Source organism: Eptatretus burgeri, chromosome 13 (genome assembly GCF_056783735.1).
Source record: "Eptatretus burgeri isolate ZD-2024b chromosome 13, Ebu_testis_v1, whole genome shotgun sequence".
In the NCBI taxonomy this organism is placed as follows: Eukaryota; Metazoa; Chordata; class Myxini; order Myxiniformes; family Myxinidae; genus Eptatretus; species Eptatretus burgeri.
Window position 1 is genome coordinate 72,538,934 of NC_140973.1, and position 27,530 is coordinate 72,566,463.

The following is a 27,530-nucleotide window of genomic DNA, read 5'->3' on the forward strand; positions in this document are numbered from 1 at the left end:
AGACGGACGGACGGGGCAGACGGTGCATTATCATACCTTATCTGGAATTGGAATTCCAGATAAGCCAATAATAATTCCCTTATAAGGAATTTTGATGCAGGAAGACATTGGGCACATCGAAGCCTGCACTATTATTACCAACCTACGGTTGTTTGTCTGTCGGCTATCCTTTCTAAATTCTGAGCATCAAGAAAGGAAGCAGCATGTACCACTTCTAAAATCTTTGGTATGACTCGGCCAGGTTGGAGTTCAAACGGCTGACCTCCCAGCCTCAGAACGGATATTCTAACAAACCATTACGCCACTGAGTCTAGTTAAATGACTGCGAATTTTTTTTTGCTGTTGTATAAATCATTTGAGTCATACCATAGGACGAAGACTTTGTGTCCTTTGGTATGGTCAAGGGAACACATGCATCCTAACCTAAAGGGCTAATATACATGGTCATACAATAACTGGGGTACCCTCAAACAGAGTGGATTCCTCCCACCCCAAAAAGTCAAATTACTCAAATGACTTTGGTAAGACTTTTTAAAGTCACTGGGCAGATGCAAAGTGAGACAATATGTCTTTAAGAACAGCCTTTCCAAGGTTAATTTGTCAGTGCTTTCATATCTACAGATCTTTAAGCAGTAACAAAAGGCCTGACTGCACACAGAAAGGATCAAAGAGTATGGGCAATGCTCACGCTGGCATTGCTGCTCGTCGCTGATGGCCAGCGAGATGGTTTCCAGCTCGTCGACCAATCGCCCTGCCACGCCTTGTGCCGTAATGAGCCGCTCACTGGAATTATGTGCCCCTCTGTGGTGAAGATGTAATCCCCACTCGATAGATGCAAAGGGTGATCTTCATCAAAAAGCTGCAGAAGGAAAACACATGTCGGTTTTCAGTATTTTTGGCCAAGTGAGTGTCCCAATATTGTCATTATACTTTGGATTATTGTTATCGGACTCAGTCGGTCAAGTTTACTGCGTATCTGCGCCCCCTGCAGTTATTTATGTGTTACACAAGTATGTCTGGCACCAGGTTTGCAAAGATTTTCTGTAATGACCACAACTACTCAATATACCAAAACAATGGGCTGACGGGATGGCTTTGAATAAGAGGGAGGTATGCACCCTCGCCTCTAAGCTGTCTCGCCTGAGTTTGAATCTCGGCTCAGCTATAAACTGTTATCCCAGTGTTTCAGACAGGGTGATCAATCAATGAGACATGGACGTTAAATGAGGGGCTCGGATGGACGTTAAAACGAACGTCACGTTTGCCAGCATCAGTTGGTGGACGTTAAAGATTCCATGGTTCCCTTCGCAAGCTATCGCCGGCACCCTGAACAAATAAAAAAATTTCTGCCATAACCTGCAGAGGGCATTGTATAAGTGGCGCAGCCACACGCTCAGCTAATGATGCGACTGCGCAGCCTTGCGCTGCATACGAACAAAGAAGACCAAAACAATTCTTTATTCGACATGAGCCCCAAGTCCTTCCTTGGTCACAATTCTACATGCTTGGGTGATATGACACCTCTCCCCCCACCTTTTATTCAAGCATCGATAAAGTTATTTAAAGTTTTTGTTTAAAACTAAATTTGAGTTCCAGCATCGTACCAAAAAAAGATACTTGCATGTTTCACTTAGAAAGAAACTCTCCATGCGGTCCTCTTGCGTTTTTTCCACCACATGGTGCAAAGTTGCGTATCCACAACTGCAACAGCACCAACATGATAACACGTCAAGATACATGAGCATTTATAAAATGAAGACCATTGGGAAAAGCAAAAAAAACCAAAACTCAACAGCTCAACATGCATGTCACATGTAGGGCATTCTTTACAATAGAGATACCCGCATAATTGTTTGACATGTCGAATGACGAGCACAACAAGGAAAATATATACTGCATTGTAAACAAAATGGCCGAGTGCAGGCATTATGGACCACGACCTCGAACAAATTGCAACAAAAGCTCTCTCACTTGCATCATACCTCGGGAGGTGTCCCGTAAAAGTCGAGGGTTGTGAAAGTACCTTCTCCACCTTCTCAGGTGCAAAAGACACTGAGTCCAGGAGCAGTTGGGTATGACAGGGAAGGATGGGTACCGAGCGTGAGGGGTTGGGGACACAAGATTTGGAAGCAAACACACAATTGAGGAATTCAGCTTTCTCACGAGCAGAGCCGGCTGTGGTGCCATTTGAAGAGGGGGAAGGGATGGAAGGGGAGCATGCACCATATACGTAACAAGGCACCACCAGGTTGTAGAGGAGGGAGACCAGTTTGAAAGTTCATTTTTGAGGTTGGACAGATGTTATTTTCTGGTTCTCCTGAGAGTGGACACACACTTGTTGCAGGCTTTTTGGAATGCACTGATATTGCCTTCGATCGGATTTGCCTTCCAGGAGGAGAAGGCAAGTTGTTCACAGAGCAACGACCACACCACAGTATTCAGTGTATCATGGGTGTAGAGAATGGTAGGATAACTGAAGACGAGATATTTATTTATTTGTTTGTTTGTATACACCGTCGATGCTCGTATGAGAGCTAACACACAGAACGCAAAACAAGGGGAGCAGGAGATAAGAGGGGTCGGAGAGGGAAGGAAAAAAGTGTGCAACAAAGACATGAGGAGATCTGTGGAATGGAAAGGGATGGGGCAGGGTACACAGGGTAAACAAGATGGACACCACAGAGAATTTCAGGAAGGAAAGCAGGGAATTTGAAGGAGGTGAGTTTGGGGTGGATTAGCGGGGGTAAAAATGATCATGGTTTTGGATGGGGGAAGATAAGAGATGGTGGTGAACAGCTGTTTTGATGACCTTGAGTGAAGAGTGGGATTGAAAAGAGTGTGGGAGTTTGTTTCAAAGGCAGGAAAAAAACGAGGAATGAAAGAATGAAGGTGAGCAGTGATTCTTGATTTTGGTAATTTTATCAGAAGGGGGTTGCTGGCAGACCTTGAGTGCCCAGGGGAAATATGTGGGAGAGGGGGGTGACGTTTCTCAGACAGAGCCGGAGAGGGGGAAGGGATGAAGCCGGAGAGGAGACGGTAGAAGAGAAAGATCACCGACCTGCCTGTGGTGCGAGCATGAGAGACCCAAAGACTCAGCTTCATTGCGGGAGATGCCAATGATCCTAAATGCCTTAGTTTCCACAGCTTGAAGCCGAGAAAGGTGAGAGGCGTGAGCACCAGCCCAGAGGGGAGAGCAGTACTCCATTAGGCTGCGGGTGAAAGCTTTGTATGTGGTCAGAAGCTCAGGTGTGCCAAGGAAGGACTGGCTTTGGATGCTCTTTCGGAGAGACATAGTGAGAATTTGAGATTTGTCAGGATTGAAAGACATGTTCCAAGTGTTGGACCAGCTTGTGATTTTATCCAGGTCTGCAGAGAGTGAAGAGGCTGTTGTTTGTTGACCTGAGGGATGAGAGATGGTTCAGCAGAGGGTGGAATCATCAGCAAAGAGATAAAGAGGATTTGCCAGAGTCAGAGAGATCATTGATGAAAACCAGAAAAAGCACAAGGCCCAGAACACTGCCTTGAGGAACTCCAGCCTGGACAGGAAGAGGGGATGAGAGAACCATTAAGAGCCACACGTTGACTGCGACAGGAGAGGAAGTCTCCTGCGACAGGACAGGAGCCATGAGTGGAGATTGCCTCGGATACCATAAGAAGAGAAAATTAATGAATTAGCTGTGGTTATTATCAATCGCACAGGCTCGTGGGTCATCCGTTCCAGTAATCCAGGTGTGTAACAGAACAGATTTTTTTATTATAATGATTATTATTGTAATGTATAATGTATATGACTTTTCTTTATATACAAAACCTCATTGGACTGTAACTCATGATCGAACCTATCCTTTTATCCCCAATGATGATAACCCGAAGTGAAATTCTAATTTTAGGTGTTAATGAAGTTTATTATATAGCTTATTGTGCCTTTGCATACCGTTAGAGGCACAAAAAGTACGTAATAATTTCAATGATTGACGTGGTTTGATTTGACGTGGTTTGATTTGACAGCCGATTAAACCAAATGCAGGATGAATGCCTCCCTCAACATGGTCCACTGTCCTATTCGATGAAATTTGAGGCCAATGAACTTCAGCAACCTTTCCAATTTAATGTCTCCATCTGATCTTGGTCTACCTCTACTTCTTCCAGGGCATTTTCAAAGTCACTATTTTGCAATTATTGTTATCCAGTTGCTGGTTGTCCATTCGTCTTGCTACGTATCCAGCATAGTCCCATTTCAGTTTTTTTGAGTGCAACCACAATGTCAAGGAAGTTTGTTTTTTGCTTCTGTGTCTTTTCATGATTATTTATCATAGTTTTTTTGTGGTTATTAACCCTTTGGACCCCAGCAGCCATTTTACTAGTTACTATTCAGACCTCCATATACCCTTGTGGCTGTATTTTTCAAGAGGGAGCCAAAAGTTCAAGGATGTCATGGTTAAAAGAGCTAAACTTTAGTGAATCCTTTGAGACTGAATCTTTCTTTCAAATAACTCCAGATGTGGCCCTTAAGCTTTTTGAATAGTCATATACAATTTCCCTAACATCAACACTGCCTGATGGCAATCTCAATTGTACTACAAAGTTTGACAATCAAGCATCAAAATAAACTACGTACTAATGCCAAACATTTTACTTCCCTGTGAAGGTCCATCACCCTCATGATAGCAATCAGTCATCAGTCATCAGTCATTCATGGCATGTTGGAAAATGTCGTGCTGTACAAAATATTTCACCACAACACCAGCAGCACCCGTTCAAAGCACTCATCAATCAAGTGATTGCACCATGGGGCAATAATTTATCCCCTTTGGCTAAGCAGGCATGCTAGTGCAGCATTTGATGGCAGTGCAAGAGGTCTGATGACAAGGATTTTTGGGGTTGTAAAAAAAAAAAAAAAGTCAGATCAATAGACTTATCTTTGTCTTGCAGGTCATCTCTCACTTCCTTTGCTGTTGCGCAGGAGTTCATTTCACCGTCGTACTCTGTCGTTCAAAACTAAAATTATCCTCAGACCAATTAGAATCGATGATTAATTCTGCATCAACTGAATGCACGCCAAAGTTGTCATTTTCTTCTTCCACAATTGCATCTTCACAAAATTCCCCACCCCCCCCCCCAAAGATATTCTGTCTTTGCTGGAGGAAGCAATGTAATGTATTCAAAATTTGAGAAGTGTATCACAAAGACCGAATCTTTCTTTCAAATAATAATTCTTGCATCCCGATCAAAGTGGTAATCAAGAGGCGACGATTATGTGTCAACGAGGGGCACGGTAATGACAAAGGTCTTTGTAATCAGAACGGTTTGTCTTAGGTAGTGATCAAAGTTGGCAATACATTAAAAAAATTTCCAAGGAAGCATTTTTTTTTTCTTCCTGAATATCTCAAGCATGGCTGGGGCTGCAGCACTTATGCATATTCTCAGAGATGCATTTTAACATTGACTTCAGCAGGAGAGGTGGGTAAGGAAGTTTTATTCCATTTTGCTGAATAGTTTGAAATCATACTCCGATATGCCTGGTGTTGGCTTAATGGTTAGTGGGGTGGGCTTGGGATCCTAGGATCCTGAGTTCAAATCCCATTCGGCTGTTGAATTAATACCAGGTGGGGTTGACTCAGCCTCTCATCCTTCCGAGGTCGGCAAAATGGGTGCCAGCTTGCTGGTATCCTGTGGTTGAGTGGCGACCCGTCCAGGATTGTGTTCAATAGCTAAGGAGACTGCTTAGGCAGCACCAACGCTCTTCACAGAGTATGGTCCCAATGGATGGATGGATGGATGGATGGATGGATGGATACTCCTATGCAGAGTGCGCATCAATTCCTATAACATTATCTCGTCAAGATATTTGGAAGCAATGATATCGAGTGCATGTACCGCAGAACATTAGTATGGAAGAGGGGCAGAGAGGATAGCCTAGAGGTACGTACACCTGCCTCCATGCTGTCTAGTCTGTGTTCCAATCCCGACCCAGCTATAAACTGGAATCTCAGTGTTTCACAGGCAGGGTGATTCATCAATGTGTGTGTTGTCCCTCGGATGGACGTTAAGTGAGAGTTCCTTTTGCCAGCATTCATTGGTGGGCATTAAAAATCCCATGGTGTCCTTTGCGCAGAGTAGGCGAACTATTTCCGGAACCCTGAACAAATTCCAAATTATTGCCCGAACCAGCAGAGGATTAGCCAATGATGACAAAATTCCTGCAGAAGCAGCCAATGATGCAACCTACACAGCCTTTTGCTGCATACGAATGAAGTAGTGTGGAAGAAGCAGGAAATTGTTCTTGATTTACACAATCCAGAATTTCAGTGATATCTTCAAACACTGTTCAACTATCTTGCTCAGCTGAATAATCACCATGATTGAGAAGAAGAAAAACCTCCAATAATGTCCTCAGAAAATTGGATCGACTGTTAGTCTTTTTCGCATTGCACTTTTTCTGGATTTTGAAGTTCAAGTGAAGCTCTTCAAGTTTTCCAGCAACCACACTGCAGGTGTGCCTTCCCCAAATACACACATATTCAGAAAATGCCATAGATTTTCTCTCGTGTTTTGTCATAGATCCATAAACAAATGCAACTTTGAGCTGCACAATGTAGTGCACAAACTCTCCTCGGTCCTGTCATCTAACCAACTCATTCACCAAATTTCATCCAAATTCGTCCACAACTTTTTGAGATACCATACTACATATATATCATTTTAGAACTATCAGTCAATGGTGAAAGTCACTTTAAAAATTCTTGGATCTGGATCCGGATTTGGATCTTCGTCAAAATTGAATCAATTCTTCCTTGTCATGAAAATCATGAAAATCATTCATGAAAATCCGTCCACAACTTTTTGAGACATTTTGTTCGCAGACAAACAAACAAACACACAAACAAGAAAGATATCATGCATAGCATGATACTTGCGAAATCCATAAAACAAATTTGACCTTAAAAATAATTGGTGGTTGAATTCAATGACCAAATATGCAAATACTCTTCAACTTTCAAGTCGATCAAATGAAAATTGACAATTTTAGAACTTTGGCCTCGGTTGACCTCAAAAATAATTGGTAGTTGAATTCAGTAATCTGATGTGCAAATCAGATGAAAATTGTGGATTTTAGAAATTCCACCCAACTTGTTGACCTTTTGGTTGATGTTGACCTCAAAAATAATTGGGTGGTTGAATTCATTGACCTGAAATATAAATCCTCTTCAAACTTTAAATCAATCAGATGAAAATTGACAATTTCAGAAATTTGGCATATGTTGACCTTTTGGCCAATGGTGACCTCAAAAATAATTGGTGGTTGAATTCAGTAACCTGATCTGCAAATCCTCTTCAAATTTCTAGTCAATCAGGTGAAAATTGAGGATTTAATAATATCTCACAACTTTGTTGAACTTTGGCCAATGTTGACCTTTTGACCTCAAAAACAATAGGCTTCTTGCTTATGACGAACTCTACCACGTGGTGAAGTTTCATGAAGATCAGTTTAAAATTGTGACCTGGAGGCGATAAACATACAAACAAACAGACACAGACAGACAGACAGAATAACGCACGTAACCAACCAATATACTTGAAAAATCTTTGATTTTCGCAAATAAAAAATAAACAGACAGACTGAGGTGAAAACATGACTCCCATCCACCTTCGGTGGCAGGGAAATAATGCAGCTGCCATGAAGCATACAAAATATATTGCATTTGGTATGTGGAGCTGAGTTGTCGCAATCGCCTATTTTAGTCTAGAATTGTACGCAGTCGCCTTCAAGTTTGAATCTCGACCCAACTATAAAAACGATACGTGAAGTTTCGCATGAAGAGATTCATCGATACAAGAGTCTGCCAGCACTGGGGGTAGGTGTGGATGTTAAAGATGCCACAGTATCTTTTGTAAAAACAAAATTAGTTATTGCCTGCACCCTGAACAAATTACAAATTCCTTGCAGTCAAATGTCAGGCCTGGCCAGCTGGTTCACAAAAAACTTACGCTACAACCATTCCCTCCAACCAACCCCACAAGGTAGGAATAATAGAATAAAAACACTTTGTTCTGCTTTTGTGAAATCGCTTAGAAATGCTTTTCACAGACTGATGGCAAACAAACAGGCAGGTGACTTCCTCGAAGTTCTCTGTTTTACAGTTCTCTCAGCTCTCTTCTTCGGGTTACCATTTGCCTTTTCAAATCCATTTGTCAAATCACTATCTTCCTTTGCTTTTATAACGTAAAACTCATATAAACTAGTAATAAACATTCACAACCATCATTGATGAGGCCCTCACTTGATTTTATTATTTTATTTATTTTTTGACTGTTGCCCTCTTTTTCACCTCTATTTTCTTTTAAAGGTCCCATGACACCCAAAAGTACTGAAATTGCATATATATTGTTACGGCTGTGGAAATTCGCAGAACACCATAGAGGTCCTTAGTTCAGTTATGCCGATAAGTGTGTGTTCAGATAGATTTCCCCACTGTTGTCTAATGGGATTTATTCCTGTTATCAGGGCTGTCATCTTTGAGGTAATGTTTTTCTGTTACTATCGTTATGTTGGACCAATCGCCTTTCAACCACCCCAACCACACCCGCATCTCAACAAACCACGCCATCTTCACCACTTCACCCCTAACCGCCAACATCGCCTAACCACCTTCTCAACCACAACACCAACCATCAGTCACGCCACCACTACAAACAACCATGCCACGTTAACCACAACCTTCACAACCACACCACCGCATTTCTACCTCAGCGATGACTTCCAGAAGCCTGGCATTCAACGAGGGAAAGCGGACGACGGCCCCACCCCCCAGCGAATAACATCTGCGCACCAAGTGCAGCAGGAGAAAACACCAACCCTGCGAGTGGAGCTATAAAGCGACACGACTAGCTATGAAGAAACGACGCCCTGGAAAAGGGAGAAAAATGCCCCCGATTTGGCGAGGAAAACGCCCTCCTTCTGGAAGTTTCCCGCGGGAGCTGGAAGAAGGGCGGGGCGGGAGCGTTGGAGATAAAAGCGCGCGCTGAAGGCAGCAAGTGGGTTGGTGGTCGGGTGGTCGAGTGGAGAGTCAGTCGGTGGAGGTCTGGGCTCGTGTCAGAGTGTGAAGTTGTGGGCAGCCGCGCTGGAGCCTGGAGTCTGGGGTCCCGCAGTCGGTGGGGAGCTGGAGAGGGTCCAAGAGGGTCGCCCAAGCAAGTCACCACGAGGGTGGAGGTAACCTGCGGCGGCCTCTTGGAGTTCCTTCGGTCAACCAAGCTCCTTGGACATAAAGACCCTAAGGGGTCCAGTCTGACCCCCTTGTCTTTAAGGGGGTCTTTTCCTTGCTTTATTTTGTGAAAGTTGTGGCGCCGTATCCCGTTAAGTAGAGAAACTGTTAAGTGACTGTACATAATTAATTATAGACGGTTGTAGCGCTTCGCCTTGCTCGCGTCTTGGTCTCGTCCCGCATTCATCACAAATCAACTGCATGCGTGTTTCACCAATTCATTGCATGATTGTTTGTATACATGTGAAATAATAAATGTGCTTATTTGAATGTGAACCTGTTCGTCGTGTCATTTTCCCAATTGAACTGCCATATTGCATTTTGGAATGGTAGCGGGCTTTTTGATAGCCGATAAAAGAATCGGGTCCAGCGAGGTCTCGCGATAATACCCCGCTCGGTTATCCCAGAACGGAACGAACCGCTTACGCGGTTCGTGTCCAAGCAGACCTCGTTGAGGTACGGTCTCTCAGTAGGCTGCCCGCGCGAATAATTAGGTATATCGACAATTCGGCGATTGACCCTGTCACGCGCGGGTGGAATATTGACTCGGCCGTGGTGTGCGCTTGGAGCACATCCGTGACTGGTTTTCGGCATTGTTCCGGAAAGTCGCGACTGAATTGTTCGTCCGGTGGGCGTACGGCCACGATTCGGCGAAAAGCGGCTGTCCGCACGCCGGCAGGCGGAGAATTTGTAAATATATATACACACACACACATACATATATATATATATATATATATACATATATACATATATACATATATACATATATACATATACATATATACACATACATATATACATATATATATATATATATATATATATATATATATATATATATATATATATATATATATATACACACATATATACATATATATATATATATATATATATATATATATATATATATATATATATACAGTAGACTAGGCGTAAGTCGTCACCATCGGGACCAAGAAAAAAGTGACGACTTAGAAATGTGACGACTTACGTGTATGCGAACATTCATGATGACTGTGGGGTGAAGGATGAAGTCGCGCGTGGCCTGGACACATATGTGTGAGAGCCGGCTATTGTACCAAAAGGAAAACACAATCCTTGGGGCATAGGTGGGGGTGAGTTGGTGAGTTGGAAAGTGATCAAGCAAAGATGGAATTCATGAATCAGTTTATCAAAAGTAAAGATAATGAACAACTCTGTAAGACAACTCGTATACCATCGGTGATGGTATGGTGACAAATTACATGACACACAGTCATCGTGGTGATGATTACCACTCAATGCCAATGTGTAAGTGAGTGCGGTAATGCACAAAACAAGCCAATATAAAACCATGATCGGACTTCAACACTAAGCTCGATCGATCCTTTACTTCTTCGCGAAGTAATCCGTTATGTTTGAATGCCTCAAACTCTTGGGCATCTGGTGCATGAGAAAGGATTCAAACCGGTCATTGTATTCCATGATGTTGACTGGGCAATCCTCCACCGAAAGACAGTATCGGCCAAATATTTGGCCGAATCGGCCGAAACCGAATATTTGGCTGAGCCGACATTTGCCGAAACCAGATGATGAGCGCGTCATCGACATCTTCAAAGGACACACATTTCACACTTCCCACCGGCCTCACGATCTTCTCCACTTGTCCAAACATCGTGCCCTTATTCTTCAAGATATCGTTCAATGTCTGCCGTTTGATGTCCAACTTCTCAGCTATGTCTGTTTTCTTCATCACTGGATTTGCCTCGCAAAACTGGATAATGTCGTATTTTTCGTGGTAGGTTTTAGTTGTAAGCTTACGCTTAGTCGCCATTGTCCTGCCTGCAGTGCGATCAACGTGTGTACGCAGTTATAAATAGCCTATCACTGGCGGTGTACACCAATGAGCGAGCATCATGATTCCATGAAATCGGGCTTCTCACGAGGCACCAGTTCCGTGTGACGAGTTAGGAGTGGTAATTTACTTGAGTTTCCATTACGTGGGAATGGACAACATCTGACGACTTAGACGAAGTGACGACTTAGAGAGGGATGACCCTTTATTCAAAGGGATTTAACATGAGATAAATTCGGGACTTTTTGACGCTGCCGACTTAGGTGAAGTGACGAGTTACACGCTGCCGACTTACACCTCATCTACTGTATATACATGCCTGGTGTTGGCTCAGTGGTTAGGGCAGCGACTTAGGATCCAAAAGGTCCTGAGTTCAAGCCTCAGTTGAGCCACTGAATTAATACACCAGGAGGTTGACTCAGCCTGTCATCCTTCCGAGGTCGGCGAAATGAGTACCAGTGTACTGGGCCGGTGTATACCCCGGTTAAAAATAGGTGTACCAGATCCCTGTGTCGCAAGAGGCGACCAGGGTTGCGTCAGGAAGGGCATCCGGTGTAAAAAATGTGCCAAATCACTATGCGGATCATATGGATGATCCGCTGTGGCGACCCCGAATGGGAGCAGCCGAAAGAAGAAGAAGAAGAAGAAGATATATACATATATATATATATATATATATATATATATATATATATATATATATATATATATATATATATATATATATATATATATATATATATATATATATAGATATATATATATATATATAGTAATCCCCCGTTTCTCGCGGGGGTTATGTTCCAAATCTCCTCGCGAAAATCCACGATGAATGGACGCCTCCCTCAAAAATCGACTCGTCTGGTCTGGTCGGTTTGGGAGTGATCGGGTTTGAGGTGCCCGAGATCGACTCGTCTGGTCTGGTCGGTTTGGCAGTGATTGGGTTTGAGGTGCCGGAGATCGACTCATCTGGTCTGGTCGGTTTGGCAGTGATGGGGTTTGAGGTGCTGGAGATTGACTCGTCTGGTCTGTTCGGTTTTGAGGTGCTGGGTACGAGCTGTGCTCGTCCAACGGCGGCAAACCTTTTTCCTTCCCAAAGCATATCGAGCACCTTAACCTTCTCCTGAAGCGTCAGGATCTTCCTCTGGCGCTTCGGTTCCTTGCCAGAAGCCTTAGAAGATGCAGGGCGTTTGGGCGGCATCATGGGGCTTGGATAAAAAAAACGTAGAAAATATTCGAAGTTCACAAGCGAAACTTTATGTCGTGCATTGTGTGACTGGTCGAGCGCCACGCGTTATAATTTATTGCTTAAATAATTTAAATTTTATATATTATTACCGCGATGTACCGGGGGAATCCGCAGAAAAAATTAGTTACGTTCCAAGGGAAAACCCGCGATGAACCGGGGGAGCGATAGGTGAACTGCGATAAAGCGGGGGTTGACTGTGTGTATATATATATATATATATATATATATATATATATATATATATATATATATATATATATATATATATATATATACATATATATATACATATACATATATATATACATATATATATATATACATATATATATATATACATACATATATATATATATATATATATATATATATATATATATATATATATATATATATATATATATATATATATATATACACATATGAGTAGTTGTGCCCGGCGTTGCTCGGGCTAGCAATAAAGCCTGGCGTTGCCCGGGCTTTCTTGCAAATTTCCTGAATGTTAGCGGTTAGGGGTTAGCGGTAAGGGTTAGCGGTTAGGGTTAGGGTTGCAGTTAGGGTTAGCGGTTAGGGTTAGTGGTTAGGGTTAGCGGTTAGGGTTAGGGTTAGTGTTAGGGTAGCTAACCCTAACCCTAACACTCACCCAAACCCTAACCCTAACCCTAACAGTTTGGCGTAGCGGAGGTAAACAGTGCCCGGGGCAAAGTGGAAATTTTGCGTCCCCCGTAGGCCTGAAACTTGAGTGGATTTGAATGGAAAATCCCATAAGGGATATCGATTTATCGATTTTTTCGAATATCGGAAGTGTTATGGAAAAAATTTATAGCCAATGACCTAAGTTGAACCAAAAGCCATAATCGTACCGAATTTGAATGGAATCCGTTGGAGTTTGTGAAAATGCATCAAAACTAATTTTGAGGGGCCTCTTAAGGAAGACAATAATATCATTAGTATATGTGCCAAATCTTGTTTCATTTCATGCAGTAACAAAAATCTGATGGTGGAACAAAGAAAGGGGCGTGCTAAAATATTAATAAAGATGTCCTATAAGAGTTTTTCATCGTGATTTCAGATCTGACAATGTTTTTTCACAATAATCGTTCTGTAAAATGTAAAATTAAAAAAACAAACCTCTTTGGGAACACCCCTAAAAATTCTGCTGAAATCTACTGAAAGGGGTGTAACACACATGACGTCAACTGCAGGACGACAAAGGCTGCACGTAAATTACTCGGGTTGGTGGTCTCCGTGATTCTATTAGCTTCCTGTGTGTTTCCACATTCGATTGGTCGACTCAATCGCTTCGTTCATTTCTGCTTGAAAAAAAATCAAACATTTGGTTTTGAATAATGGATGACATGGACTTTGATTTGTCTGGTAGCAACAGTGAGTGAGAGAGAAATGAAGGATTTTGGTCTAAATCACATGGAGAATTGTCGGATAACGTAGTCGCGGGAGGTGAAGTTCAGGCAGCTGGAAATGAAATACGGCCTTACCAGTTCGAGCCCAAAACAGGACAAGCAGAGGAAACTGGCGATGAAATTCCCGGAGTTCACAATGATCGGGAGGACATCGAATTTAGACTTGGCAATAACAACTGGTTCGACTAAATCCTATTCGTAATTCAATAATGCAAATTCTACTTGCATACTGCTCGATATCAGAAGTATTTTAGTGAGGTGATGTGACCAGCGCAGCGCAGCGGACATGTTTCTCCGTGGCGAATGTATCACAAGCAAGGCCAGCCCATGCCATCGGTAGTATCTCTCCGCGCATAAAACGAAGCAATCTCGCTGTCCGGATACGATGAAAACTTGTGTGCAGAACACACCTTGTGACACAATTGGCTAGAGTAGTCCGATAAATCTGACGTTCTGTTGCATTTTTATTTCTTTTATTCCTACTGTTGTCATGTAGCGCCAGTAGAAAACAATGAAGAAAAGAGAATAATAAAAGAAAGCTATAGCACGTCAGATTTATCGAACTAGTCAGACGGACGATGGATTTATCGGACTCGTCTCGACTCTACAGTTGACAAGTAACTTGTATTAGAATGCACACAATGTATAAGTCAATGCATAAGAGTCCTGAGGCTATGAGGCCATGTTATAGGACAGATAAATTTGTCTTTCATAGTTGTGCCAACATATTTTTCCCTGTTCATTTATTACAGCATTTTGGCTAAATGTTAATGAATAGCAAGCCAATGGAAGCAGTACCTTCACTTTAGAATAAACCCATGCATGTCGAATGCAGCCGTACCTGGCTTGCATGTATGTGGAATCGTACCTATCCCAGCAGGCTGGTTTCAACGAACAATTCAATTAGCTGCAAAATGTGGGTGCAGGTTTTTCACATTGTTTGATTTTAAAATTTATTTTCGCCGAAACAATCACAGGAATTAAGACGATCAGTGAGATAGCAAACACATGTGCACAATGCATTTGTACGTACTTTATACGGCACGCGACATCTAAATCAATCCACTCTGTGCGAGTCACTTTCTGCAGATGACGTGAAGGCTGCGGTTCGCTGAAGTCAACTTTTTTTAAGGGGCGGGGCATAGAAAGTTGTGAAAAGCACCAGAAATGTTCGAAATATTGGTCGAATTATCCCATTTTTTATTTTAAAAAATTACCCCCGTGTGGGGGTGACGGTCATCTCTATAATGTTTTTACTATCATAATTGATGAACCGTTGCCAGATATCTTCTAAAATGACAGACGAGATAGGTTTTGAAAATGGTGACTTTCACAACTTTCGTGACCTCGTGACCTTGACCCTGACCTCGAATGAGGGGAAAAAATATGTCGTTGGGTATCACTCATCGACCTCTACGCACATACCAAATTTCATCAAGATCGGAAGTAAAAAGTTTTCTTTGTACCTGGAGGTGTTTTTGACCATCTTCCAGGTTACGTGGCGGCCAAACGGGACGGAAATTCAAAAATCTGTCCGGTTAGATACAAGATAATATTTTTTACTATCATAATCAATAAACAGTTGCCGAATATCTTGTAGAATGGCAGACTAGATAGGTTTTGAAAATGGCGAATTTTATAACTTACGTGACCTCGTGACCTGACCCTGACCTTGAACCCGGACAAAAGTTATATTGTTGTGCAACACTCATCGACATCTACCCACATACTAAGTTTCATCAAATCGGAAAGAAAAATTGTTGACGGACGGACGGACATTTGATCCGGCTTTATTAGGTCATCTCGGTAGAGATGACCTAAAAAGGTGTCTACTTGGAGTCAACACGCTCAAAACGGTCAATCAGAGCCATAACCAGCTCTTACTTTTCAGCGGGCATCTGATCGTACCGTCTCCCCATCCCCATGAGCACATCATGCTGGCATGATGGCATGAAATGAATTCCCATTCATTTCTCCTTCCTTCCTTCTTTGCGAATCGCATCGGCGTTTTTGGCCATCTTCCAGATCACGTGACGATCAAACGGGAAGGAAATTCAAAAATCTGTCCGGTTAGATACAATATAATATTTTTTACTATCAGAATTAATCAATAAACAGTTGCCGAATATCTAGCAGAATGGCAGACGAGATAGGTTTTGAAAATGGCGATTTTTATAACTTACGTGACCTCGTGACCTTGACCCTGACCTTGAACCCGGACAAAAGTTATATCGTGCAACACTCATCGACCTCGAGCCACATACTAAGTTTCATCAAGATCGGAAAGAAAAATTGTTGACGGACGGACGTACGGACATACGGACGGACGGACATTTGGTCCGGCTTTATTCGGTCATCTCGTTAGAGATGACCTAAAAAGAAACATGGGTGATTTCTTCACTAGGAAGGTCATGTTAATATATAAATAACCAGAAAGTTTTGAGTGTCATGGGACCTTTAAATTCGTTTTCTCCGCAACTGCTTGAGCAATCGAAATGTTACCTTCAACATCGGAGTGTCTACCCATGGTGAATCTCTTTTCAACAGGATGTACAGGATGTAAAATACGCTTGGCACTCCAGAGTGTCTGTTTTTTGTAGGGATGAGTTGTAGGGTGTTCCACGTAGTATCACGAATAAACGACCTAGACCTTGCTTCGCTCGGCCTCGGTCAAATTAAATATTTAGTGCACCCATATATTTTATTGCTCTTTCATATTAAAAAACAGTTACACCAAAATTTTAAATTTTTTTATGTTGAGTCAGAAGGTTGGGATTTTTATTTTGGTTTTGGCACAAAGAACACTGCACAACATTATTCCTTCCCTTCCCTTCCCTCATTTGTAAACAAATATTGGAATTTCTAAATAGCCAATCAAGTCATCTTCAGGTGGCCTTCACTCCAAAGTGTCAGACGTTACTGCTTGTAAGTTGCACATTAAAAGTGATAATCAAATGATGTGAATTGCCATTCACATTTGTCTGAGTTTCTGATTTGTCATGGTGAACACGAGGTGAACAATCGGTATCGATTTTTTCCCCGTTATCGATATATTGGTGGGCTCATACGTATACATGTATGGTGTTGGCTTAATGGTTTGGGTGGCGGGCTTTGGATCCTAGGGTTCTGAGTTCAAATCTGGCTCAGCAGTTGAATTAATACCGGGTGGGGCTAACTCGGCCTGTCATCCTTCCAAGGTCGGCGAAATGAGTGCCAGCATGCTGGTATACTGTGTCGGAGTGGCAACCCATCCAGGATTGTGCCCAATAGCCAAGGAGACTGCTTAGGCAGCACCAACGCTCTGCACAGAGTATGGTCCCAATCTCCTCCTCCTTATACGTATACATATTAAAAAATAATAATAATAAAATAAAATTATTTTTATTTTTTCTTTACGCAGCTTACAAAAATACGTCATGGTCCATTATGTATTCATATATGACATACACACCATTGACACAATAATTCACAGCATACATCATGCACTCAATCTTCACAAATTATGGCAATTTCTTTTCATACAAAAGAGAATTTGGTTGATAAAGAGAGTGAAAAGGGGTTCAGTTTTGTCCTTCGCTTACATTATTCTTGCAGGATAATTTCTAAACGTAATAGTTGATGAGCATTACTGTCTGCTACCTACGAGTCATGGTCATCATCGACTATCGCGGATCACCGTGTTGGTAATCGGCACAGGCTTCCTAAAGCACATCTGATTCATATAAAACAACAAATCCTTTTAAAAAATCACAGCCACGAGGGCAAAGAAAAACGTGACTGCTTGTACGGTGCTCAGGTGATGAGCATTAAAAGTTAAAATCTACTGTACCTACTTCCTGTTAGGTCTTGACCGAATGCATACGTTGCACGTGTAAGGCCTGGGTCACATTTGCTCTACGGCGAGGATACGGCGGCCGTACGCCCTCTGAATTGACAGAAACGTGCGGCGGCCGCAGAGAAACTGAGGTGGCCTCAGGGAGGCCCTACGCCGTTTGGCTATATTTTACAGGCCGTAGGGGCGCCGTGGAATTATAGCGCGAAGTTATAACATTTTTTTCATTTCAACGTTCGCCGTAGCAATTCAACAAGCCAAGCTATGACGTAGATGTGTTCCACGTCGACCGTACGTAGGGCGTACGGCGGGCTTGCGTTATTCGTGCGGCTGCCGTAAGCTCTTCTCAATGAAATATGAATTTTCCCAACCCCCAAAAAATAACGGCGGCCGCACTGTTTCCACGGTCGCCATACGGTGGCCTTGCGGTCTGTGTGACTACCTGCGGGCAACGCAGGGTCGACGCACGGTTCCCCTACGCCCGCCGTGCACCTACGTACGGCCTCCGTGGCAGTCTGCGTCGACCGTGCGCTACCGCTAGAGATCGGAGTATAGGTGCTTGCCTATACAGTGGTGCCCCCTGAATCCCAATTTAATTTGTTCCAGGAGGCTGTTCGGATTGCAAAAAGTTTGGATTCCAAAAATATTTTCCCAATAAGTAATAATGGAGTGAATTAATCCGTTCGTGGACCCAAATAAAACCCACTTTCAAGACACTTTAAACTAAAATTCCCCATGTTTAAGATAAAATAAGATGAGTGAATGACCTTCCGTGGCGGTGTATTGTATGTAAACTGGTACAATCACCACATCCAAAGGTCCACACAGGCTCGTGCTCCGGCCTGGGTTCCGATCGCTCGCGTACTCGGCGAGCGCTGCCCCCAGGGCAGCTCATCAAACATGATGCCCGCAGAACCCCAATCACTTTCATCAAACGCATCGGGCTGACGTAATCATGGATATTCCAAATTACAACTGGTTTTGCTGTGAAACTCAATCCTTGCCCGACAGTCCGTCACACCACGTGATCGGATTGCTTTTTTTGTTATTAATTAAAACACAAGATGATTAAAAAAACAAACATCACAAATGAAGGTGAAAACACGAGGTAAGGCCTGTCACATTTGGCTCGGCGGCCGGAGGGTCTACAAAATGTATGGGCACTAGCAATTATAAAGCGGCCGCAGTATTTCCATGGTCACACAATGTAGCAGTCACATATGTTTTTAGCAGCGTCTCGCGTAGCGAACGCTGCTCATAGAGAGCTCGGCGTTGTTGTTGTTGTTCTTCTTCCTCTTCTTCTTCTTCTTCTTCTTCTTCTTCAAGCTTAATCTCTCGACTCGGCTCTTGTATGTACAAGATCCGGATCACCTTAAATACTGAGCACATGTACACATCTACACATAGACGGTGCCTTTTGAGAGCGTCCATCATGAACTTTTTAATATATTCGGACATTTACTTTAAAGTTTCGAAAACTTGACGTTACTATTTAAGGATTATTCCAGTTATCGTATTGTAATTTCGTAAATACATTATATATTTCGTAAATACACGATATATCGTAAATACGGAAATACATTATGACGGGTTTCGCTATTGGCATAATGAAGGCACGTGACGAAATATCGGAAGTTGTTGTTTTTCAAAAAAAAATTTTTTTTTTTTTAGCTCACAAAACCTTTAGGTTTTGGACGCTGCTCTTGGACACATTTGTCCTTGTTATTTTTCGGGTAGCCACACGGCGTATTTATAAATTGTGGAGACCGAAAACATGGGTGTGCCGTACGGTCTTTGATTTGATGTCCCACGGTGACCTTAGGGCGTTCCTGCGGCGGCCATAGAATTTTGAAGGCAGACGCAAGGTGCCCGCAAGGCGACCGCAGGGGGACCCTAAGCCGAACGTGCGGCCAGACGGACGGTAACAAATGGGTGATTTTTTTTTTTAACCAGTTCTTTTGTTTCGGCTTGTCGAAACGTGTTTCCACGGCGACCTTATGACCTGTAAAATATAGCCATACGGAGTAGGGCCACCCTGAGGTGGCCCTACTCAGTTTCTCTGCGGCCGTCACACGTTTCTGTCAATTCAGAGGGCGTACGGCCGCCGTATCCTCGCTGCAGAGCAAATGTGACTGAGGCCTAAAGTATCGATCGACACACGATAGATGCTTTCACGAGGACTTCCACCGACGAACTGAATGAACAAAGCACGAAGATGCGGCTCGAATAGGTGGGGGAGACACATGAACAAACATTAACGCTACGTTGTGTTCAGTGTTTTAAAATGTATGAGGTTTTTCGGGCAAAATTTTCTCGAAAAAATTGTTCGGATTCCAATTTCTTCAAACAATGGGGCGTTCGGATTCTGGGGGCACCACGGTATATTATAGTTATAGTATATTCAGTTATATATACTGGCATATTTTTATTTCAGTAAACAAAAGAACTGGTATATATACCTACTCGTTACCGTCCGTCTGGCCGCATGTTCGCCTTAGGGCCCCGCTGCGATCGCCTTGCGGGCACCTTGCGTCTGCCTTGAAAATTCTAGTCGCCGCAGCGACGCCCTAAGGTCACCGTGCGACATCAAATCAAAGACTGTATGGCACCCCCATGTTTTCCGTCTCCACAATTTCTAAATACGCTGTGCGGCTACCCGAAAAATAAAAACATATGTGACTGCTACACTGTGTGACCATGGAAATACTGCGGCCGCCGTATAATTGCTAGTGGCTGCAGATTTTGGAGACCCCACGGCCGCCGTGGCAAATGTGACCAAGGCCTAACCGAGTGCATCAAAGCTTTTAAAATCATGTATGGAATTCAAGGATTATAAATATCTTCTTTCGATTTGTCGGTGTTATTCCGACATCATTGTGGATATATCGATTTTTTTTCCGGTATGCCAGTACATTCAAATTTCCAATACCGGTCGGTATAACGGTATGAAAAATTATACCGATATAACTGGTATATTGATATATCATCAGACCTGAGTGAACCACGTGTGTTTTTGCTGGATCTCTTCCCATTCCCAAAAACAATCATTATGGTCCCAGCTTACCGAAAATGTCACAGTACATTTGTGTTCCAGCAATTGTTTATCATCTGACAAAACTTAACTCTCTAATACATATCCTTCAGTCTTGGTAGCACATTAAGTGTGTCTGGTGCATGCTCTTCATCCATCCCTTCCCTTATCTCAAATGGAATCACAGCCAAATCTACTCGAAACAAGACCAAATATCTCAATTTGGAGTTTGCCTCCAAAGCCCAAGTACTCATCCAATTCCCCACTCTCTCTCGCCACTCCCTCCTGGACATCGAGACTTTTTCAGCTGAATAGAGAAATTTCTGGCCAGCCACAAATCTGCCTCAACTATGGGCCAAGAAAGCTTGAAATCATGCACTGCTGCTCTGACTTATCCTCTGTCTGCTCGCTTTGTCCTTGTCCTTCACCTCAGGATGGGAGCGAGATGGCAACCTAGACGTTAAATGATGCTCCGATTAAATGATATCGACAGCGTTATACGCTGAAGATATCAGGACTAATGCCATAAACTGGGCAAGCCAAACACAAGAAGATGACAACCTCATGGTGCTTCCTATCTGTTTGACAGACAGCTACATGATTCCAGTATGCAAGGTTGCAAAAGCACAGATCCTCTCAACTACAAACCGGTTAGTTTCTTCCAATTAATTATAAGTAAAGTCATGCAATAAATCATCGTACCGAACAAATGTCCATTTCTCAACCAGTCAGATCTCTGATCATCAATTTGGATCATGTCCCAGCAACTAAACGTTGGATAAGCTGGATGGAGGTCATGGATCATAAGCACGAGGTCAGAGCTCTCTCTGGATACATCTCAAGAAATTCGACATCATCTTGCTGCCACCCTTTTTGCCAATCATTCCGCCTGTGGAATACAAGGCCACCTTGTGGCCTGGCTTGCCAACCTCCTGTGCACAGGATGTCAGGGAAAATCTCTCAACAGAATCCTCTCATCCACTCTCACAGTTGAGACTGGAGTGACTCAAGGTAATGCAGAGATGCCAACTTTTGGAAATCAGAATTAGGGAGGATTTGCAACCGACACCAAATAATGTGCGCGAAGAGCACATCTCGAGCGCGGAGCGCTCGACCCTTGCGGCGGGGTCCAGGGCCCTAAGGCGGGCCCTGGAAGCTCTGGGGTTCTAGACGCTCTCTAGTGCCCTCTGAGCCCTATTTTGGAGCATTTAACATGTTAAGAATTCCCACTTTTTGAACAAAAAAAGGGGAAAATTGTGCACTTTTTAATGTTACATGTATGTTAATATTAGTAAGTTAGGGGACAATCAAAGATTAACAAAAAGCACAAAAGAAGCAATATTTTTCTTACCTTACTGGCTGGTACTACTGCTGCTTGCTTTTTCCATGGCAGCTTTGCTGAGTGACAGCTGTGTGGCTCTTTTAGCCCTTCTGATTATGTCTTTGCTGTATTCTCTCTGGTAGCAAGGGGTGCTATGAGCTAGTTTTTCAATTAAGAGAGCTTCCAGGGTTTTGACACTCAAATTGGGACGAAATTCAGTATGATTCTTCCGTACAAGACTGAGTGCCCGCTCACATGATGCGTTCGAATGAGGAATGACCAAGATTCCCTTCATCACTTTGCTCAAATTAGGATACTTCTTGGCACCAGTGCAGGGATCTGTGAGCTGTGAAATCCGATGCCACTGCTCATCCACTCTCACTGTCTCAGTAGCAATTGTAGCTATAGAGGCGTCTGCCTGGTAGTGAGCGAATTCACTCTTAAGACTGTCTATGTCACTATCACCGCCACTGAACAGACAGGGGAATTTCTTGATGAAAAACTCCACACAGTCAAACCCCACTTCTTGGTGTAGCTTAACATCCAGCACCTGAGCATGCTTGGCTAATTCATCATCTAGCGGCCAGGTTTTGAAGATGTAATTGCAGGCTTTCACATAATATGAGCGAACTGCACTGAAGAAACCTTGGATGTCTGACTCACTCAGAGTGAAGGTGGATTTCTTGAGACTCCTTTGTTCCCTTATATACAGTTTGGCATCGTTCCCAATCATGAGGTCCTCATCATTCTTCTGATGATTTCTGTCAGAGAAGGGTACATTTACCAGAGCAACCGATGACACCGATGGTTTCAAAAACCGTACGAAGATATCTTTCAGAAGACCATTCAATTCTCCGTGCAGGAGATGAATACAGGGTTCGTCTCTTTGGAGCAGAAGATTCCCCTTCTCAAAAAGCTTGTTAGCATATCGAAGGAAGAAACAATAGAGTTTTGTTTGTGGAGACAAGAACATCCTGTTGACACGTTTTTCTCTAGATTCCTGCACAGTGTTTGAGGAAGATGCGCTTTTACTTGTAGAACTCGTAGTACACTTAGCCGCAGGGCGATCACACTTGCGTTTACTGCCAGCAGAAGAGGTCAGACTCGTAGTACCAGATCCAATTTTACGTTTGAGGAGAGAGCTTGAGGTAGGTGCAGCCAAGGAAGAAGACCTCTGATTCGAAGGTTTTGCTGAGCTTCTATCAAGTGATTTGGCAAAAGCAGAACTTAACTTGGGTCCTTCTTTGCCTGTAGATGGGACTATCACAGTCTTTCTCGACTCTGAAGGGATCTGCTTTGTAGATGAACGTGATGAAGGGCCGGTGATGCTACCTGCTCTCAGCATTGGTTTTGGTGCTGTCCCTGCTGTCTTCTTCGCAGCAGATACTGCAGTGGTAGTGGTGAATGCTGCTCCACTAGTGCTTGATCCTGCAGTGCCAGTACTGGCAGTAGATACAGTGCCGTCCTTCTTGCTCGTTGTTAGAGTCTTGGCTACAGTTGGTTGCATTTTTCTTCGTACTTCTTCTTTGAAGAAGAGGCGAAGTGGCTCCCACTGTTCAATCAGCCTGTCTTGGCACTGACCAAGGGACAGCCACCTTGTTGCGACATGCTTCAGAATCTTGTGTGTCGGGGCATCACAGAGTTCTTGCAGTGCTTTCACTCCTTTGACGCGTTTACTACTTTTGTCCAAGTAGTAGTAAATATCGATGAGAAAGTCATCTAATTCAATGGGTAAGGCCTGAGCCGCCTTCTTGGCCATATTGTGCATCATATGGCAAGGGCATCCCATGATGTAGCACTCTGGATTTTGTTTGTGGATATAAGCAGCGACTCCTTTGTGCTTGCCCACCATGACAGAGGCATTATCAGCACAAAAGGAAACACAATTTCCCCACGGAATTTTCCTGTCACTGAACTCATGATCAAGCAGTTTGAAAATGTTTTCTCCAGTGGAATCTTGTTTGCACGCAGGCAAACTTAGCAAACCTTGCTTCACAATCCCAGCACTGTTGTCATAGTACGAAATCAGGACAGGATATAGCTGGGCCTCACCACTGTCATTGCTACCGTCTGTAGCTAGGCTAAATGGAGCTAGTCTAGCAATATCGGCAATAGATGAAGCAGTAACATTTGACAACTCACCAATTATTGCTGAAGTTTTTGTTCTTGCACATCCATACTTTGAAGCAACTTTTGAATCTGGAAACATCTTTTGAAATAGAGGTCCAGCATGATCTGAGACTGATATGGGCAAGTTATGTTCCACAATAAATCCACTAAAGAGAAGTTCCGCTCGGGTAACATCCTCTTCCTCGCTTGTCCCTTGTTTGGTGAAATAATTCAGAAGTGTACCGGTACTCGTGCTCGAAGATCTCTCCTTTGCAATGTCTGTGTGCCGTTTGCTTCCAACGTGCTTCCGAATATCATCGCGACCTCCGTGCTCAACTGAAATATCAACGCTGCATACTGTACAATACGCATGATGAATTCCTCTTTCAGACTTTCGAATACACGGGTATTGGAGACTGTATTCGGTCTTGTACTTCTGAGACCATTTCTTGGTCTTCGTAAGCTTCTTTTCTGCCATTTCGTAATCAACATCGAGGGCTTGAAGCATCGGTAACTTCGAAGTCGATGTTCCACAGCTGCAGCGCGACTCGTAGAACTCTAGCGGCTGTTAAACACCGCACGGTGGTCGCGACCGCCGGGCTGGTACGGGGCCCAGCTGCATGCAGTGAGCGTATCGCATGCATATACACTGTGCATACATACCGCATGCACTGTATTGCACACATACCGCATGCACTAAATCTCAGTGCATGATCGCATAAGCGAGATCCAGACCCAATGTTTCGCTGCTCCTCATTTGAATTTGCAATTTTTTACGTACAATTTGGTAGCAGCGAACGTTATGGAGTTACCACATGCTATACGTAGCAGACGATGCTTTTCATTCAATTCTCATACTAGTACATTCTGATTAGTGAACAGTGCAAAAATATCAAAATTTCGGGAGGATAAGGATAGTGATCGTAAGGGCGGGAGTTTGGGTGAATTTTCGGAAGCCTCCCGATGAAATCGGGAGGGTTGGCATCTGTGGGTAATGTCACATTCATCATTGACATTATGATCTCTCTCATGCTCTGGAAAAACCTTGTTACCTCTTCACAGATGAAGTCAAAGTACTGCACAATTCCACATCTGACTGGTAGGCTGATAGCATTAGCTTCCATATGTACTGACCTGGAAAGAATCAGATGTGGATATACCACTTTGTACATGTCCATAAATCCATGACATGTGCACACATGCACGCACGCACGCATGCACACACTTGTAAGATTTGGATTGTAATGGTGAATGGAACAACATGCACAGTTACTCATGATACGAGTACAAGTTCCTCATCCTTTTAGCTTTATCACTACATGTGTGGCCTAAGGTAGGCAGAACCAACATACTGTGTTCGAGCATGTCTCTCCAGGCTCTGCAGGATCTCTCGTCCCACGTGGAGGTAAAATGGATTGTGTGTTGCCTTGGGAGAGAACAAAAAAAACAATAAATTAAAACCAAATCCTCAGCTTAAATGTTCTGATATCAAAGGTTTGCCACATACATTGTTTTTGGATCAGATATAAACGGAATGTCACATTCTGTTCCTTCAAACAAGCCATCAACAACAACCAGTAGCACATAGTTTGATAGCTCGAGGTTACTGCAAGAAGACATAATGTGAAGACTTTCACACATGCACTTACCTGGTACAAAAGGTATGTCGACTCGACGAGTTCAGGCCGTAGTGGATAGAATGATACATCAGGAACATGCAGCCGCCAGTTGTAGCGTTCTGGTAAGGACTCATAACGCCGCCAGATTGCATAGTAAAAAGCGTGCAGACAAATGGCTTCTTCGATGTCTCCGACCAACACCTGTTTTATAGGAGGATGAGGAGGGAGGAGGAGGAGGAGGAGGAGGAGGAGGAGGAGGAGGAGGAGGAGGAGGAGGAAGTGAGAGGGGGGGAATGGCTGCTGCCCTAGTGCATCAAAAAGAGCAGTAAATATCACTTTTGCTGGAGCGATTTTTTAACTACTTGGCGAGTGAGAGAAATACCGGACAGAAGAAGCCCGGTGACAGAAGTAAGTGACCATCAACATTTGAAAAGAACTAAGAACCATTGCTGACGGTTAGAACAAACATTCCAAATCAGGCAAGAACGGCCCTTGCTAGAGCACGTTCCTCCACCAGGCTGAACAGTTTATGTTTTGTATCCCACTGATAGGCCGGATCTGCATCTAAAAAAAACAAAATCTAATTGGCTTGTTCTCGTCGCCAACCAAACTCATCCACCAAGTTTTGCCATAACCCATCCACAACGTTTTTAAATATCACGATATCTCAATGGTGAAGAATCACTTCGAAGGGTTTTAGAATCCGGATCTGGATTTTCACCAAAATCTAATCAATTCGTTCTTGCCACACACACTACCTGTCCATAAAAGTTTGCCTGATTCCATCCATGTTTTGAGATATCATGCTCACAGACAGACAGACAGACAAATGGAAGGAGTGAAAACATAACCTGCATCCACCTTTGGTAGCAGAGGTAATCAAAAAAAAAAAACATCTATGGATTGCTCGGGAACAGACTCTTTGTAAACATGCAATGAAATGCAATCACAAAGCCAAAAAAATAAAAACTAATAAACTCACCTGCAATCCTGGAAAGAAGGCCTGCAATGAGTCAACCCAAGTGTTGGCAATGCGTCCATTGCACATGTGCACATTCACATACAGGGGCGGCTCGCCCTGCCCAGCGTTGCATTCCTGACGCCTGGTGGCACGTATAACAGTGTGTAGAGAAAAGGTTGATGTGAATGCAAGTCTTTAAACTGTCTAGATCACCAACTAAACACTCTGCCATCAGTATTTTAGATCTCACCAAGCAAACCTCAATTAATTCTCACCTTTGCGATTTACATATCCCATGGCATCCACCACTCATCTTTCCTTCACATATTTGAGCAAAATTATCTCGGCTTCTTTCATTTCTTCGTCACATCGATCTAACTGCAATCCTTTCTAACATTGGAAATCGTACCGTTCTCATTTTGAGAGTAATCATCAGGTCTCGACATAAACCCCCCTGCAATGCATCCAGTTCTGTCCGCCTCATAAAGTATCCATCCATCCATCGGGACCATACTCTGTACAGAGCGTTGGTGCTGCCGAAGCAGTTTCCTTGGCTATTGGACACAATCCTGGATTGTCCACAATCCTGGATTGGATTTTGCCGAACTCGGAAGGATGACAGGCAGTCAACCCCACCTGGTATTAATTCAACAGCTGAGTGAGGTTTGAACTCATGATCCTAGGATCCCAAGCCCACCACCCAAACCATTGAGCCAACACCAGGCGTACAAAGTATCCCCGCTATATAAACATGTGCTCTCAGTAAATATGCCTCTTGCAGAAAGCTCGAGATAGGTTTTGAATGACCTATTGCAATCCAGAAAATGTCAAGGTAAATATGTGAAGAGCTAAGATGGATATGGGAAACTCAAGAACAGAACAGA

At 43.2% G+C, this 27,530-nt stretch overlaps 1 protein-coding gene across 6 annotated transcripts in view; it reads right to left on the reverse strand.

Annotated features, from left to right (window-relative positions):
• Window positions 1–27,530, reverse strand: part of EDEM1 (ER degradation enhancing alpha-mannosidase like protein 1) — a 106,537-nt gene that overhangs the window by 1,898 nt on the left and 77,109 nt on the right. For 5 of the 6 annotated variants that reach the window (XM_085852976.1, XM_085852977.1, XM_085852979.1 and 2 more), the window contains 5 exons: window positions 26,668–26,788; window positions 25,716–25,886; window positions 25,419–25,492; window positions 1,605–1,701; window positions 689–859 (listed from right to left, as the gene is read on the reverse strand). In XM_085852976.1, the coding sequence (XP_085709102.1) occupies window positions 689–859; window positions 1,605–1,701; window positions 25,419–25,492; window positions 25,716–25,886; window positions 26,668–26,788 (634 nt within the window). Of the gene's footprint in view, window positions 1–688; window positions 860–1,604; window positions 1,702–25,418; window positions 25,493–25,715; window positions 25,887–26,667; window positions 26,789–27,530 lie in introns of those variants that run through there. The other variant, XM_085852981.1, reaches the window with a different exon arrangement.